At 38.2% G+C, this 18,964-nt stretch overlaps 1 protein-coding gene across 2 annotated transcripts in view; it reads left to right on the top strand.

Moving 5' to 3' along the window:
- SCN8A (sodium voltage-gated channel alpha subunit 8) overlaps positions 1-18,964 on the top strand; it is a 158,906-nt gene that overhangs the window by 73,165 nt on the left and 66,777 nt on the right. Inside the window, exons 11-12 of one of the 2 annotated variants that reach the window (XM_023556559.2) lie at positions 7,755-8,117; positions 9,923-9,925. In XM_023556559.2, coding sequence (XP_023412327.1) covers positions 7,755-8,117; positions 9,923-9,925 — 366 coding nt within the window. Of the gene's footprint in view, positions 1-7,754; positions 8,151-9,922; positions 9,926-18,964 lie in introns of both variants that reach the window. The other variant, XM_010596698.3, reaches the window with a different exon arrangement.

Below are 18,964 nucleotides of genomic sequence, written 5' to 3'. Positions count from 1 at the left end.
CCGCTGAAACCTGAAGAAAATAGGTGAGGGTGGGCGTAGATAAGTTTGTCCATAGGGAATTAGGAAGTTGAGGAAGATGATACCTGACGGTCTCCACTCTTTCAATAATGTAGGAAATTAAACATCTTATTGAAGGGAAACCCTGGTGGCGTAGTGGTTAAGTGCCACGGCTGCTAACCAAAGGGTCGGCAGTTCGAATCCGCCAGGCGCTCCTTAGAAACTCTATGGGGCAGTTTTACTCCATCCTATAGGGTTGCTATGAGTCGGAATCGACTCGAGGCACTGGGTTCTGGGATTGAAGAGAATGAGAGGTTGAGTAGAGGATTTAAAGAAAACATTGAAGGTTTAGAATAGTTATTAAGAAGAATGGGACAGGGAATTCCCCTAACCAGATTCACTCTATTTACTAATTAAACAGTTGTTGTTGAAAATATACACAGTGAAACCTATACCTATTCAGCAATTTCTACGTGTACAATTCAGTGACATTGATTACATTCTTCAAGTTGTGCAGCCGTTCTCACCCTCCTTTTCCAAATTGTTCCTCCTCCATTGGCATGAACTCACTGCTCCCTAAGCTTCCTATCTAACCTTTCAAGCTGCTGTTGTCAATTTTATCCCTTTCTTTAAAAAAGAGCATAATGCTCAAGGCAGTAAGTTCCAACTCTTTAGCATGGAATTCAGAGCACTCTCTTCCTCCGCCAATATGGACACAACCTAGCTTTTCAGTATTTTCCATCACCATGCCCCTTTAAACACCCTATACTTCAATCAGAATGAACTACTAGCTGTTTCTCATACATGGCCTTTGTTTTCTACTCTCTGTGGTTTGTTCCAAAAATACCCTCTCTAAAATGCCCTGTTTTTCTGCCTTTGAATGTCCACATTATACTTATTCTTCATATCCTTCTCTCAAGAAACCTTTCCTGACTCCCCTGCCCCACCCCATTTCATACCCAATTGGAAATTATCATTTCATCTTTCCATTATGTTTTATATGTACCTCTTTATTTGTTGCTTTTTACTCTATCTGTTATTATACTAATTTATGTTCATATCGTCTCCTCTCTTAGACAAGTCAAGGCCTGCTTCTTTGCATGCGGCTAACATTCAGGTATTTGTTGGACAAATGAATGGAGGAGTTTTAGAAATCTGATTTAATCCCTCCTGGGACTTCTTTGTGGCCTGGGGCTATCTCTTTCTCCCTTTCACCTCATTCTTCTCCTGATTCAGCCTCTTTGAGGGAGATACGATTGCAGCTTTGCTGTAAATGGGACTCCTGCCTCTGTCTTGAGAGCTGTCACTGTGTTAACAAGTACCTTGGCGCCATTAACACTTTGCTCTTGAATGGTTTCTGATCTGTAGGCTTTAGCACAGAGTTACACTGATGGTTCCCTAGCTCAAAAAATGGGCTTCTGAGATGTCCTACTTCGCATAAAAGTGTTCACTTCCTCTAATTTTCCCATCCCAAAAAAACTGCATTCCTAGAGGCCATGACTGACTACCGAGACTTGCTTAGAACCCCCATGGTAGTAATATTCTTTGTCCCAGTAATGGCCTGCAATTTCTGTGAATTTATCTGGAAGGATGATTTAGAACACTAAGGCCTAGAGAGATTAACTAATTTATCCAAGGTGATATAGCTAGGAGGTATTAGAGCGAAGATTCGAACCCAGGTCCACCTGACTCCAGAGCTTGTGGTCCTAAACACTGTATTGTGTAACCATCCCCCTCCGCACTCACCTACACATACATAACCATCTCTTCTGTTGGTTTAATAAGGAATGTGGCTTCAGTTTTCACTCCATATAGCTCAGGCATGTGCCAGTTTCCTTTACTTTCAGATCTTCTGAGATTCTCTGAATACCTCCTACCCAATCCATTTCCTACCCATTTTTCTATGAAATTACTGCAGTATTTTTAGGGCATAGGATAGTTTATAAGTTTTAGGTTGAGTCTGTTTTTGTAGAGTATTATAATTATTCTATTGTAAAAAAAAAAAAGTCCTTAAACTTTTTGGTCTCTGGACCCCTTTATATCCTTAAAAATTATCGAGGACTCCAAAGAGCTGTTTTTTTAATGTGCTTTTAATTTATCCTGTTAGAAATTGAGAATTTTAAAAATGTTTATTTACTAATTCATTTTAAAATAATGATAAACCTATCAAGTCTAATACAAATTACAAATCTTTTGTAAAAATTAACTGTTTACCAAAACAAAAAAAAATTAGTGAGAAAAGTGGTATTGTTTCACGTTTTTGCAAATCTCTTGAATGTGTAGCTTAATAGAAGACAGCTGGAATATATCTGCTTCTGCATTGTTGCACTTTTTTTTTTTTTGGTTGATTTTAAGAAAATCCAGTTTCATGTAAATACGTCTTTGGAAAAGGGAGAAATACTTTAATAATCTTTTCAGATAATTGCGGATATTCTGTTTTGATACTATTCCAAAACTTGACAATGATAGTTTCTTAAAGGTTAGTTACAATATGGAATCTGAAACTATATTAATAACTTCATACTCTATTGCAGTAAAATCATTGCTCTATTTTACACCATAGATCTTTTACCCATGAGTGGTTTGTAGCATCATGCATTGATCATTTTTTAAATATTGGTTCACCGAGTTCCACAAATCTTCGAAATACTGACACATTATATTAAAAAATCACATTCGTTTTCACCACCACCGATCTCAGATCTCATCAGAAAAGTCTTTACATATTGGGAAACTGTCAAGATCACAGTGTCCACTGTATACTTTTGAGAAAATGAAAAAGATAAAGGCAAATAACATCTTAATATTATGATAAAAAGTATTTGACCTTGTGGGTCCCCTAAAAGGGGTCCCCAGACCATACTTTAATAGCTATTGCTCTGTTGGGAAGAAAAAGTGAGACTTTTTTCCAAAAGGGAAATATGTACCCAAGGCGTACTTTATTAACAGCTGGCCTTATGCCTGAACCTCAGTGATCTATATTAAACTAAACTGAGTATGTGGCTAGACCCTTAAGGAGGCTTCCATTCCTCCTAAACCCAGTCTCGGGATCTTACCATCACCTGGCTAGCCACATTGTTTAAAGGAGTGTTTCTTAAACTACCTGTTGTGAAAGACTAATTTCTGTTTTTCCCAATTCTTCATAAACCAATACTATTGTAAAATACAACAGCAATGAATTTCTAGAATTCACCTAGAATTATCACATTCTTGGATGTTATGGCAATGTCAAATTTCTATAGAAGTTTCTAAACGCTTCCCTCTGTTGTTGTACTTATTGTAAGCCAGTGACAAACAGTTAAGTACTAACACTCGTCTATGAATCCCATTTTTGAGTAGAACTGGTTCAGGGGAATGAATCAATGAGGGTGCCCAAACATATATAGATAAGAGGAATAATGAGCAATGAGCTGGAGGAGGCCTTGATCCCTTTAACTGTCCAATAACATGGAAGATGGAAGTATAAGAGCTGGTCATATACGTGTCCTGGTAACACACAGTGACATCATCCATTCATAAATGAGGCTCAATCAACATTTTGGAATTAACCAGGGCAGTTCCTCCTCTCTGGTGCAGATATAAGGGTGGAAGAACAAAACAAGAAAGGAATAGATGTTTCGTACATGTATCCTCATTTCTAGAGGCCTGTATATAGCATGTGGTAATTTATATATTTAACAATGCCATTTATGTAAAATGACACGATTATGGTTTTCCTAATGTGGCCCCCGGTGATCAGATTCATTTAATGTCTCAGAGACTTGTGTGTCGCATAGAGTCAAGGCAGGAAAAGACTACATAACAAGAGAAACAAACAGGTGAGAGAATAGAGTAAGATGAAACTACAAGTATCTAAGGAAAATATACTGATCTGGGGTTAGGGACTTTGTACATTATGGGAAGAGGTAAGAACTGAAAGTATTTTGAGTCTAGAACCAGAAATAAAATTCTAGGTGGCCAAAAGATGTAGCTGAAAATCTTAAAGAGGAGCCCCACAGCCCTTTTTTATCTTCAAAAGTATAATCAGAAAAAGATTTATTTAGCACTTAATTACTTATAAACTTATAAAGTATGCACTGTATTGGTATAGTCTTAGCCCATAAAGAACTTTCACAGTAGAATCATTTTGCAGAAGGGTTAAGGCCTAAACTCTAAAGCAAAAATCTAAAAATTTAACTTTAAAATCTAAAGTTAAAAATCATTTTGAAAGTTGCTTCAAAATCATTATTGAGCAAACTGAGTATCTCAGCATAGCAAGGATAATTGTCTACGATCAGTAGTTTGTCAAGTTTCTTTCTCTTATAGCAGTAGTCATCAAACTGGGGTTGCATCACTTTGGGGCATTTGAAGACTTATCAAGCACAGTTAGTTTTAAGGGACCCAATTTCCAGATCTTTAACTGGCATATACCTGTGACTGAGATTAGCCCTCTGGTCCAGAATCACACCAACTCTCCTTTCCCACTTCCCTTTTCACAACCAACCTCCTTACGCTTTTACAGAAGGAAGACAGACTCTTACTTGTTCCAAATCTTACTGTGGTGCATAAAAATCCTGGGGGTGCAAACAAAGGGACAATTGAAAAGATTAGTATCTACAAAGTTTTCTTTAACAAGGAAACCAGTCCATTGTAAGTCTTCCTGAATTTACATATCTATGTTAAGACTGAAACAAAGAGTTGTAATTAGGGGTGTTGGGATGTCTTAAGTTCAAGAGTGGGATGGTTGTCACTAGACTACTTAATTATAATTTAATAATTTCATACTTTGTTAAATTGTACATTAATGCATTTATTAAAAATAAAAAATGAGATTAAATTTTTTCCAGTGAAAATAAGTCTGATTTGGCCAAATAAGTCTGATGTACTTTGATGGTGAGGCCTGGCTTTGCCATTTAGGTGGTATGGTAGGCATTGTCTTAAAGGAGCTAAATTGGTGGCTTTAAGATTTGGGTGAAAATAATTTAAAGCATGTGATAAAATAAGATCATCTTACTAAAAAATAAATGTTGGCAAACTGAATGCTTTGAAGGCCAGTGTAGCAGGGGCAGGGGTTTGGGGACCATGGTTTCAGGGGACATCCAAGTCAGTTGGCATAATAAAATTTATTAAGAGAACCTTCTGCATCCCACTTTGAAGAGTGGTTTCTGGGGTCTTAAACGCTAGCAAGCAGCCATCTAAGATGCATCAATTGGTCTTAACCCACCTGGATCAAGGAGAATGAAGAACACCAAGGACACAAGGCGATTAGGAGCCCAAGAGACAGAAAGAGCCACATGAACCAGAGACTACATCATCCTGAGACCAGAAGAACTAGATAGTGCCTGGCTACAACCAATGACTGCCCTGTCAGGGAACACAACAGAGAACCCCTGAGGGAGCAGGAGAGCGGTGGGATGCAGACCCCAAATTCTTGTAAAAAGAGCAGACTTAATGGTCCGACTGAGACTAGAAGGACCCCGGTGGTCACGGCCCCCAGACCTTCTGTTGACCCAGGACAGGAACCATTCTCAAACCCAGCTCTTCAGACATGGATCGGACTGGACAATGGGTTGGAGAGGGATGCTGGTGAGGAGTGAGCTTCTTGCATCAGGTGGACACTTGAGGCTATGTTGGCATCTCCTGCCTAGAGGGGAGATGAGAGGGTAGAAGGGGTTAGAAGCTGGCGAAATGGACACGAAAAGAGAGAGTGGAGGGAGAGAGCGGGCTGTCTCGGGGGAGAGTAATTAGTATGTAGCAAGGTGTATATAAGTTTTTGTGTGAGAGATTGACTTAATTTGTAAACTTTCACTTAAAGCACAATAAAAATTATTAAAAATAACAAAAAATAAATAAATGTTGGCAGTGGCATATAGAAATTAGTGATATTTTGATTATTCCAACCTTTTCTGTTGGGTTAAACAAGGTATAGGAGAGTAACCCATATAATTAATAATCGTTGATTAGTCGCATAAAGCCTTTTTGGTATCCTACCAAGAAATATAGACAGGTAACAACTAGGTAACAAATCTTTCGGCAAGTTGGGTGGTTTTCAGTTATTTACTTTCAAAAAAATTGGAAGAAGACTTAATTGAGTTGTCAGCCACTTAAAATAAATTTTGCTTAAAAAAATAAAATTTTCTCATCACTTATGTGATTTTTGGATATAACTTAGAAGATACTCAAAGAATTACATGACATTGTAATAATACAATTCTTCCATTCTATTATACTTATCGATTTCTCCGTAATTAAAAAATTCATTTCATTCTAATATCTACATATGTTTAAGTACCATTTGGAAAAACTCATCCATCTTGAGATGTGTTTTAATAAAATTTTCTTAATAATTATTTATAAAAGTATATATTTGGGTAGCTTTTATCAGTTGTATTGAGAATTGTAAGAAAAACTCAATCCAGGAGAAATTTTTTAATTTGGTATAAGGAATTTTTTTTAATTTTAAGTACAGTTTATAATTTTTTTTGTTACAGAAGAGTGTTCAAGGGTGATCAATAAAATATATTAAAACAAAAATACATGGTAGCATAAAATTCTCTAGGGAATATAGGATGAAAATATGAGTTGAAGGAGAAAAATGAAATATTTCTAAGTGGTAAAGAAGACTTTTACTTAAAATCTCAATATTTACAGTATTCTGGAGAGTTACATAATTTACAACTATTTAAACTTTTGATGAAAAAGAATTTTTTGTTGACTTATAATGGGGTAGAGGCAAAGAACATAATTTTTCAAAAAAATTTTTGAGAGCATGAGCAAAGATGTTTGAGGATCACCATTAGAGTAGTTAGAACGGTATATGCCTATCGACAATAGCACGTGATGCTGCCACTATTTAAATGTTCCCCCTCCCTTTTTCACTAAGTGAGGCATATAGTCTAACTTGAATGAGTTAAATATCCTAAGTATCTTCAAGTTAAAGGGGATATGATTAAGCATAAGGTTGGTGGCGCTCTGCCCTGATGCCCTGGAATTCCTTTTACTGGTTCATTGTGCCCTCACCCCAGCGTCAGTGAGCTTTGCTTTCTATTGACTGCCTCCTGCAGTCTTCAGAGAGCTCACCTTGAACTCCTGGAGTTTTACCTGTTTGAACAGGAAAATGGCAGTGCTTGGGAGTTTACTGAGGCCCTGAGGTGCCAACAGCCACTGATTTCCTGGTGCAGGAGATTGAGAGGCCAGCTCCCTACCTCCAGTGAGGACAAACTTGGAGGTGTAACGCGTGCTCCAGAGCTCCACTCAAGACCAGGCTGAGGCTGGGACTTGGTCTGAAATTACAGCCTTGCTTGGCTTCCTTCTTTTCCCTGTCCTGCCCCTGCCCTTGCCCCACTCCCTCAAAGGTTTCTTTTGGGAGCATTTCTTTAATAAATCCTTTGTACATTTAAAAAAAAAAAATTCCATGTGAGCCTATAGTAATGAGAAATAGACACACCGATGTGTTTTCCTATGGATCTGCCACATAGACTAGCATAAAATAAAAGCTTTTTAGCAATGCATGAATGAACAATGAGTAGAATTTTTGAATCTTAAACTGGTCAGACAGGTGTACCTCAAGATTAAGAGGGCAAGGGCAAGTGAGTAATAATGGGTGATGAACAGTAGTAGAAATTCAGCATCCAGAAGTACTTTCTGGAAACACTTCTGATAACGGGAATACAAGGGTGGGGCCTGGCTGGGGAAGACTAACCGCCTTTGCTGAAACTGTAAGGGGTCCACTCCGCATCTCCTACCTCTGTTTTTCTCTCTCTCTTCCTGCCCTACAGTCCCTGCTCAGCATTCCCGGCTCCCCGTTCCTCTCCCGCCACAACAGCAAAAGCAGCATCTTCAGTTTCAGGGGGCCCGGGCGGTTCCGAGACCCGGGCTCGGAGAACGAGTTTGCGGATGATGAGCACAGCACCGTAGAGGAGAGCGAGGGCCGCCGGGACTCGCTGTTCATCCCCATCCGGGCCCGCGAGCGGCGCAGCAGCTACAGCGGCTACAGCGGCTACAGCCAGGGCAGCCGCTCGTCGCGCATCTTCCCCAGCCTGCGGCGCAGCGTGAAGCGCAACAGCACGGTGGACTGCAACGGCGTGGTGTCCCTCATCGGCGGCCCCGGGTCCCACATCGGCGGGCGTCTTCTGCCAGAGGTGAAAATAGATAAGGCAGCTACTGATGACAGTGTAAGGAAGTAAACAAATAGATCGAGGCTAGGCATGGCAGTCTCCCGCTGCAGTCCTCCCTTCTTTCCCTGCTCTTCCCATTCCACCCACACTCTGCCCCGACTCTTGTTTTTACCCCCCAACGTTTGTTTTCTCCTTCCTGGTTTATTTCTGTTTCCCTCTTCTCTTCTTCCTCTTTTACTCTCCCTGTTTTCCTCTTTTTCTTTGCTTCAATTTCCCCCACCTTCCTTCCTTGTTTACTATTCCACTTCCCATCAACTCCTTCCTCTATCTTATCCCTTTTTTTCTTTTCATCTTTGTATCTCTCCCCTTTTGCCCTTCTATCTCCCTCCTGCCGTCTGCTTTGACTGACTGAATGCCTCTGGCCAGTGGATCCTGCCCGGATAGAATGAGAATGGCATACTGCCACCACCAATGACCAAGTCTGAGCGGGTTTACAACTACCATTGCTTCTCTTCCCCCCAAACTCCTCTACCCTCCGAGGGAAACAGCTTGGAATTTAAAGCTTTTATCTTTCTAACTAAGATGAGGGAACATGGTTTGGAATAATTTTCTAAGTCTTCTCTGCAAGGAGATGTGGTTTTTCCAAAGAGGAATGTGTCCGCGATATTGGGGGTGGGAGGTGTGCACCTGGAACAGCCAGGCAAGGAGAGGTGAAGGAGCCAGTGTGAGGCTGGACCTAGGCTTTCATAGAGGAGTGAAATGGAAGTAAATCAAAGGAGGTAAAAGTGGGAGCCTAGGACAAGAACACATGGTGTATGGGGGAGGAAGGAAAAGGGAAGCAAAAGATGAATTTTAAATGTAATCAAATGTCAGGCTCTGAAGGAGTTGCATATAATAGCTTCACAAAATCACTTGTCCGGGGTTTGAATAATGGTTTCCCTCTTTGGAAACGCCATCTCTTAACATTTCTTTAAATTCTAAGCTGTTTATACCTTTTTTTGGTTTTCAGTTCATATGACCTCAGTGATCCTAATCCTTCCTACCTCTAATTCCTTGACTTTCCTCAGCCCCTCTTTAGCTGGTCTAAGCTCCTTGTGATAGCATGTCAGTCTATTTTATTCTAACACTTCAGTTTTCTCTAACACAGCATGAAGATAGCCAATCTTTTAATTAGCATGATGCATGTATGGAGGAAAACTGGACAACAATGGCTGAAATTATTCAGAATGATCTGTTTTTAGCATTTTAGAGCAGTTGTTGGCTGTACAGATAAAAATTCAGAAGTCAGTTTGGAGGTTGTGTTTTCTCTCCCGGTTTTTTTATTTAAAAGCAAAATACTTTCTCCCTTATGTTTGTACAGCTTTTTATAAGTTAAAAATTACTTTTATGTTCATTATTTAGTTTGATCTGAATAAATTTCTGTAAGGCTGGCAAAGTGGAAATGATTATTTCTATTTCTTAGAGGGGGCAGTAGCCTCAGAGAATGTTTCATTTTTTTTGTTGTTTTCTGTAAGCTAAAAGCTTACAGAGCAAATTATTTCCCGTTCAATAGTTTGTACATGAAGTGTTACATGACGTTGATTTCATTCCCCACAATGCGTCAGCACTCTCCCCATTTCTGTACCAGATTCCTCGTTTGTTCTCATCCTGATTTTCTGTCCCTTCCTGCCTTCTCATTTTTGCTTTTGAGCATATGTTGCCCTTTTGATCTCATAATTGATTGTTCTAAGAAGCATATTCGTCTTGGGTGTTATTGTTTATTTTATGGGCCTGCCTCTGGTTTGGCTGAAAGGTGGCCTCTGGGAATGGCTTCAGTTCCAGTTCAGAAGGGTGTCTTAGTACCTTAATTTCAGGGGTTCCTCCAGTCTCTGTCAGACCAGTAAGTCTTGTCTTTTTAGTGAATTTGATTTTTGTTCTGCAGTTTTTCTCCCACTCTGTCCAGGATCCTCTGTTGTGATCCCAGTCAGAGCAGTCAGTAGTGGTAGCTGGGTACCATCTAGTTCTTCCGGTTTCAGGGTCGTGTTTTCTTGAAGTGACTCAGCTCATCAGTGGTAGAGTCAGAGACCCCAATCTTCTGTCTCTGAGTTGATTTTGATGTCATATGGTCATTACTTTTCTGGAGAACTGTTAATTTAAGATCAGCAACAACAATAATAAATAGTGACCCAAAAGTCCCCCCAAAACCAGATAGCTGGCTAAAATAAGTGTTGTAAATTATTATCTTTAAATTTAATTTTTATTTGATTTTCACTAAATATGTGTCTAAGAATAAATTTTGAAGTTCTACAATCAGATAAGTTACTATTTTCTCATCTAAGAAGCAAAAGCAAGAGACGATATCAAAGGAGAAGGAGGGCTGGGAAGGCATGGACAGAACAGTTAGGATAGCTGAAATGTTGAGAATCAAATTGAATTTTGGTGTCCTGGCAGTTTTTTAAAATATTTTAGTACATCTTACTTTTTCTCTGAAGGGAAAGTATCCAGGCAGGAGCTTGAACTACAGCTTAAGGCAGATGAGTAGGTTTTGTTTTGTTGTTGTGGTGGTGGTGGTGGTGGTGGGTTTTTTTATTGTTTGTTTGCTTGTTTAGTTTTTGGCAGCTCCTGTTGAACTACCCCGTGGGGTTTCCCAGGCTGTAGTCTTCATGGGAGCAGATCACCAGGTCTTTCTCCCATGGAGCCGCTGGTTTGGTTCAAACCACTAACATTTCAGTTAGCAGCCGAGCACTTAACTGTTGCACCACCAGGAGTCCCTGTAATGGATAAACCAAAACCAAACCCATTGCTGTTGTGTTGAATCTAGCTCCTAGCAACTCTATAAGATAGAGTAGAACTGCCCCATAGGGTTTCCAAGGAACAGCTGTTGGATTCAAACTGACAACCTTTTGGTTAGCGGCCGAGCTTTTAACCACTATACCACCAGGGCTCCTATTATAATAATAGCTACCGTACCCTGAGCGGTTACTATACTATGTTAAGCACTTTATATACATGATCTCATTTACTTTTTAAAACCATCCATTGTGATAGGTAACCTTATCCTAGTAACAGATAAGATTCAGAGAGACGTTTAATGACTTGTGGAGATGGAACTTGGACCAAGATCCTTCTGACATGGAAGAGAACTTTCTGACAGCTTAAATATTAGTTCCTTTGGGAAAGGGGAGAAACAGTAAATTATATTAAATTGTTGTTGTTAGCTGCCAGCGAGTTAACTGAGACTCATGGTACAACGGAACAAAATATTGCCCGGTCCTGTGCTGTCTTCATAATCACTGGTATGCCCAATTCCATTGTTGCAGCCACTGTGTATTTTTAGTGCCTTCCAACTTAGGAGGCTCATCTTCCAACACTAAATCAGACAGTATTCTTTTGCGATCCGTAGAGTTTTCATTAGCTAATTTTTGGAAGTAGATCACCAGGCCTTTCTTCCTAGTCTCTCTTAGTCTGAAAGCGCCACTAAGACTTGTCCACCGTGGGTTACCCTGCTGGTATGTGAAATACTGGTGGGATAGCTTCCAGCATCACAGCAACACACAAGCCACCACAGTATGACAAACCAAGAGGTAGTAGGCTTATCTCGGAAGAATACAAAAAAAAACCAAACTGTTGCCATGAAATCAATTCCAATTCATAAGGACCGTATAAGACAGAGTTTATAGGGTTTCCAAGGAACAGCTGGTGAATTCGAACTGCCAGCCTTTTTGGTTAGCAGCCTGAGCTCTTAATCACTGTACCACCAGGACTCCCTTAGAAGAATAATGCAATATATTGATAATTTTATATGCAGCCCAGATAAGCAATTAATTCTTCTTTGGGCCACGATTTAATGATTTCTTACTGTCAAAGCTTTTGGATGTGTCTGCAGCCAAGCTGTTTTACATGGGAGAGAATCTGATCCAGTTTTCATCCCTTGAGTTGGATACGATCTGACAGAAGACACAGTAGCCAGCATTGCTGATGGGAATGTAAACTGGTATAATGTCTTCATCTGAGCCATCAGAATGCTTTCAGTTATAAAGGCTCATGCTTTCTGGAGTGGTATAGGAACCACTGATGGTCCCCAAGCTGATCTCATGCAATATTAATGCTTAAGATAAGCCACATCTGTGTTTTTACTTCAGGCTCAAATTAAGAAATTTAATATTCCACAAGAAAAAAGACATCCAGATATCACCTCATTAGGGTCTTATCAAAAACTATTTCACGTTTTCATTAATTATTTAGTTGTGATTGAATAGTGATTTTTTTTTTTTTTTTTTTGGTAGTTTGGGGAATTTTGACTTTTGGTCTTCCCCCATGTCTTCGTCTCTGAACTGAGAAAGCATGTGCTTTTTACTAATAACGAGAGCAGGTAGGTGTCACTGACAATTCCAAATCACACATAACTCAGAAATCATGTTGCGTTAGCTTGCACATATGCAAGCATTATCTCATTTAATGCTTATAGCGCCCCTCCTCCATGAGGTAGATACTGTTAGTATCTGCATTTTACTGATGAGGAAACCAAGGCTGAGAGAAATGAAGTAACTTGTCCGAGATTGTGCAGTACGCAGCAGAGTCAGGATTTGGGCCTTAACAGTTAATCATTGTATTATCCTAACTCCAAAACTCAAGTTCTTCACTTACTTGTTATGTGACTCTGGGAAATTAACTTAACCTCTTCGAGCCCGTTTCTTTATCTTTAAAAAAGAGGTAAAAGGGCCAGTGTTATAGGGCTATTATGAAAATTAAATAAAACGACATGTATAAAGTGTGGGGCATATTGTTTGGCCCATTCTTGCTGTTCAGAAAGCCAGTTCTCATTCCTTTTTCGTATTTTTGTGACCTATTTAGCCCTAAGAAGTAGACAGTGGGATTTCTACTGACTTGCTCAGATAGTGGGAGATTCCTTCTAAGATTCTAAAGGTCCTTTGTTTGAGAAAGAGAAATTGATGAACAGTTATTTTAAAGCAGAGCACTATAAAAAACTGAGAAAGGATTGAACAGAGACTGATCGATGGCTAGGTTCTAGGGCCATTTCTAAGATTTTCTAATTTTCTGGAAAGGTGACAGGCCAATAAATACCTAGTTATGTATTTCCATTTAAAAGCAGTTTTAAGTCAGTAACAAGTTGAGCTTCCTTGGGTAGACCTATAGAAATGTGGGCAGACTATGCAGATGTTTTTAGGATATCTCTTTGAGAAGGACAGTTTTTACTTAGGAGGTTGGAAGTCAGTGGCTAAATGCCCTAATAAGCTATGCATTTGGGCTAAGAGAATGGAACAAACTATTACTGGGTTTAATTTCAAAGAACTTAATTAAGGTTCTCAAATCACTTCCTCTGTTACTGACAGTTTTGCCCCAAAGCTCCTTGTAGGCTGAGCACAAAAAAGCAGAGATTCCTGACTTTAACAAGTTGTTTACTCTCTTTCCCACAGCCCCAACAAAAAGAAACAAAAAAAACCATACACCTCCACTTCCTCCCCCTAAAATGACCTGAAGTAGTAGGGGAGGGGAGGAGAGGCTGGATATATGCCCTTTCCCCTGGCCCTTGAATCTTGGCACGATTGAAGGAAGAAGCCCTCTCCCTACCTCGAGGTGATAAGAACCGGACGGCTGAGCCCATAGCGGAGGTACGCCTCACAGAATCCCTAGCAGAATTTTAGGTGGCATCAGACTACAAAGCTGCCTTTCGTGGGAGAGAGCCTGATTCAGGTTTTCATCCCTTCAGTTGGGTGTAGTCTGACATAAGAAACAATAGCCGACATTGTTAGTGGCAGTGTAAAATTGTGCAGCCACTTTGGAAAACAGTTTGGCAGTGCCTCAAAAAAAAAATTAAACATAGAGTTACCATATGACTGAGCAGTGCCACGCCTAGGTGTATACCTAAGAGAATTGAAAACATACGTTCACAAAGCTGGTACACAAATGTTCATAAAGCATTATTCAAGCCAAAAAGTGGAAACAACCCAAATGTCCACCAGCTGATGAATGGATAAACAAAATGTGGTTATAGGGTGATGCTATAAGTCAGACTACAACTGCCCCATAGGGTTTCCACAGCTGTAATCTTTATGGAAGCAGACTGCCACATCTTTCTCCTGCAGAAGGGCTGGTGAATTCGAACTGCCGACCTTTCAGTTAGCAGCCGAGCACTCAACTACAGTGCTACCGTGGCTTCTGGTATATGCATACAGTCGAATGTTATTTGGCCATAAAAAGAAATGAAGTATTGATACATGCTACAACATGGATAAACTGAAAACATTATGCCGAAAGAAAGAAGCCAGACACAAAAGGCCGTATATTATATGATTTCATTTACATGAAATGTCAAGAGTAGGCAAATCCATAGAGACAGAATGTAGATTAGTGACTGCCAGGGAGCATGGGGAGGAGGAAAATTGGGAGTCACTGCTAACAGGTACAGGATTTCTCTTCGGTGTGATAGGAATGTCCTGGAATTAGATAGTAGTGATGGTTGTACAACATTGCGAATATACGAAAAAGCGCTGAGTTGAACACTTTAAAATGGTGAATTTTATGTTATATAAATTGTATTTCAATTTTTAAATTACCCCAAAAATAGAAAGAAGAAAACAAGATATAGCCAAAACCTTGACTTTCAGTCTGCCTTTCAGACCTTTCCCTTAGGGAGGAAGGGCTGCCAGGACTGCCCACCCATCTTGGTATTCTGGTTCTGACAGATTAAATCATCTTAGTAGTGCAAATGTATTTTTCTTTGGGCGCTATTTTAGCCCCTGACTTGTGCTTAGCACTTTTAGGTGTGTCCTTCTTAGGCAGTTTTAATTTGTCATCTTAAAAAAACTTAGGCAGTTTAAATTTATGTCATCTTAGGCAGTTTATAAAGGTGAATATGTTCTCTGTCTCTCCATTAATCAGTCTGATCTGATGAGTACAGATAACTTTTTACTTTATACGTATTTTTCACACACTGCATTCGTAATCAGTATTCCAGCAGTACATTGGGTAACCCTCACTCAAGGGTTACCAAAGTTGTGAGTAAAAAATAGGTGAGGAAAGAGCTTTCTGACCAGTTGAAGATTGTCTATAAAACGTTTTTCCGCAAGACTTTCCCAGGAAGTACACACATGTACTTTCTAGTCAATCTTTTCACTCTCCAGGCATCCACTTCTGACTTCTACGTCATGGATTAGTTTTTCTCATACATGTGGAATTATGTAACATCAACAGATGTTTTTGAGATACATTCATGTTGTCTTGTATATCAGTAGTTCATTCCTTTTATTACTGAGTGGTATTTCACGTTGTAAGCATAGCACAATTTGTTTATCCATTCTCCTGCAGATGGACGTTTGGGTTTTTTCTGGTTTGTGACTATTATGGATAAACTGACTATGATCATTCTTGTACAACTCTTTTTGTGGGTACATGTTTTCATTTATTTTGAATAAATAACTTGGAGTGAAATTTCCTGGTCATATGGTAAATGTACGCTTAACTTTATAAGAAACTGTCAGATGGTTCTACAAAATGGAGTACCATTTTTATATTCCCACCAACTATGTATTGGCTCCCATTGCTCCACATCCCAGCCAGCATTTGGTGTTGTTAGTCTTTGATTTTAGCATTTTAGTGGATGTAAAATATCTTGTTGTGATTTTTAATTTGCGTGTCTCTAATGACTAATGATGAGGGTCTTTTCATGTGCATGTTGGCTTCTCAAATATCTTCTTTTATGAGCTGTCTGTTTACATCTTTTGCTTATATTTTAACTGAGTTTGTCTTTTTATTAATGATTTCTTAGAGTTTTTATATGATCTAAATACAAGTCCTTTATTTGACATATAAACTTTAATTTTAATGAAATCCAATGTATCAATTTTTTTTCTTTTATGATATTGTTTTTGTATCTCGTCCAAGAAATTTTTACCTACTCCAAGGTGGTGATGATATTTTGCTTCTATGAGCTTTATGGTTCTAGGTTTTACATTCAGATCTCTGATTCACCTAAAATTAATTTTTGTGTGTGACACGAGATAGGGTTAACCTGGATGGATATCCAGTTTTTCAGCACCATTTGTTTAAAAAGACTTTCCTTTTCCTGTTGAATTGACTTGGCGTCTTGGCCAAAAATCAGTCGATGTATATATATGTACGGATCTGTTTATGGATTCCGTTCGATTCCCTGGGTCTGTTTGTGCTTATGCCAATACGACATTTGCCTTGATTATTGTAACTTTGCAATAAGTCTTGAAATGAGGTAGTATAAGTGCTCTGAACAAAAGAATAACCGCTTTAAAAATTATTTTCCTATTTTAGATTATTTGCATGTCCTTTCTTATGAATTTTAGAATCACCTTGTCAATTTCTCTTAAAAAGCTTAGCATTTTCATAGGAAATGCACTGAATCTATCGATCAATTTGGGGAGAATGGGCATCTTAATTATACTGAGTATTACAGTCTTTGTAAGTGTGGCATATTTATTCATTTGTTTAGGTCTTTTACAATTTCTCTCATCAAAGTTGTATAGTTTGTAGTGGCGATCTTGCGCATCTTTCATTAGATTTATTCCTTGGTATTTGATATTTTTTGTAAATATTAAAAACGTATAATTTTAAAATTTTTATTTTCCAAGTGTGTTGCTAGAGTATAGAAATACAGTTGATTTTTTTATGTTGACTTTTATTCTGCAACCTTGATAAATGAACGTATTAGTTCTATAAGGTTTTTTTTCCTTGTGAATTCCATATGATTTTCTACATACACAATAATATTATCTGTGAGTAATAGTATCTGCAATCTTTATTCCTTTTATTTCCTTTTCTTACTTTACTGTACTAGCTAGGACTCCAGATACAAAATTGAGTAGAAGTAATGAAAACAGCCATTCTTGCCTTGTTTTCGGTCTTAGAGGAAAAGCATTTAATGTTTCACCTGGAAGTATGATGTTGGCTATAGGTATTTCATTGATGTCCTTTCTCAGATTGAAGATGTTACATTCTACCCTTGTTTGCTGAGAATTTTTATTAGGAAGAGGTGTTGAATTTTGTCATATGTTCTTTTTCTGCATCTGTGAGATGATCGTATGGCTTTTCTCCTTTATTCTGTTACGATGATGAATGTCATAGACGTTTTTTCTAGTATTAAACTGACCTTGGTTTTCTAGAATAAATCCTGCTTCATTATGATGTATTATCCTTTGTATATATTGCTGGATTCTTTTTGCTTATATTTTGTTGAGGATTTTTATCTTTGTTTATGAGGATATTGGTCTGTGATTTTCTTTTCTGGTATTATTTTTGGTATATTTGCTATCAGAGTATCAAGTATCAGGTTTATTAGCTTTGTAAAACAAGTTGAGAATTGTTCCTTTATTGTGCTTTCTGAAAGATCTTGTGTAAGCTTGGTATATTTCTTCCTGAAATGTTTGATAGAATTCACTCGTAGAGCCATCTGGGCCTGCAGTTTTTTTTTTGTTTGTTTGTTTTTTGTGGTAAGGCTTTTTATTATAATTTCTTTCGTCATGGAATATTTAAATTTTCTGTTTCTTCTTGTGTCAGTTTTGGTAAGTTGTGTTTTGATAACTTTTTCTGTTTTATTCAGGACGAAATGGCGTGATTCGTCTACTTAACTAGTTGCTATGGAATCAGTTCCAACTCATGGCAACTCCTTGTGTATCAGAGTAGAACTGTGCTTCACAGAGTTTTCAATGGTTGGTTTTTCAGATATAGATTTCCAGGCCTTTATTTCGAAACATCTCTGGGTGGACTTAAACCTCCAGCCTTTCAGATAGCAGCTGAGCGCATTAACTGTTTGCACCACCTGGGGACTCCTTCCTCTAGAGTTGTATTTGATCTTTTTCTAGCTTTTTAAAGTAGAAGCTTAGAGCATTAATTTTCCACCTTTTTTTATTTTTAATATAAGCACTTAATGCTATCAGTTTCCCTCTAATCATTACTTTACCTGTATCCTATAAATCTTGATATTATATTTTCATTATTATTTAGTTAAAATATTTTCTAACTTCCCATGTTATTACCTCTTTGATCCATAAATTTTTAGAAGTATGTTGCTTAATTTCTAAACCCGCACGGGTTTTTCTAGATATCTTACAGTTACTACAAGACTTTTTGGTAGAGCCAGTTATTTGGATCTGTGCTAAATGTTCCTTGCCTACGTAAAAACAAAGATAACATACTATTTTAAAATCTTTTTTTATACTCTGTATTTCCCTAAGTATCCCACTGACATTGAGTCAATTCTGACTTATAAAAACCCTATAGGACAGTAGAACTGCCCCATAGGATTTCCAAGGCTGTAAATCTTTGTGGAAGCAGGCTGCCACATCTTTCTCCCATGGAATGAGCTGGTGGGTTCAAACCTCTGACCTTGTGGTTAGCAGCTGAGCACTTAACCACTCTGCCACCAAGGCTCCTTCCCTAAGTACAGGCTTTGAAAATTTCATTTCTTAGTATCTTTCAATTTCTTTTTTGAAAATAAAGATGTATTTTATAAGGGAATTACAGAACAAATTTTAATGTTACAGAAGTTATCGTCACATATTCCTGCTATAATTTACTTTTATTTTACAGAGAAAGACATAATAATTGCTCTGTGCTAATATTAAGTTTGGGGATGAATTTTTCCTTGTGTGGATTTTTAAAAATCCAACCTAAAAAATATTATCTTTCAAATAGGGATCACCAAATAATAATTTTAAAGTTTGACCAAGTCTTTTAGACTGCACTTTCATTAGTTTTGTTTTTTTAAGGTTGGTGTTACTAAAGGCTATAAGTTTTATATATTGTTATTTTATTTTATTTATGTCCAGAAAACAGAAGGATACACTCAGCACCAAAGCTATGTTAAATGCAGTTTCATCCTTCCTTGATGAGTAAACTTGTCC

This window comes from Loxodonta africana, chromosome 4, assembly GCF_030014295.1.
Source record: "Loxodonta africana isolate mLoxAfr1 chromosome 4, mLoxAfr1.hap2, whole genome shotgun sequence".
NCBI lineage: Eukaryota > Metazoa > Chordata > Mammalia > Proboscidea > Elephantidae > Loxodonta > Loxodonta africana.
This window is presented reverse-complemented; position numbering and strand designations above follow the sequence as displayed.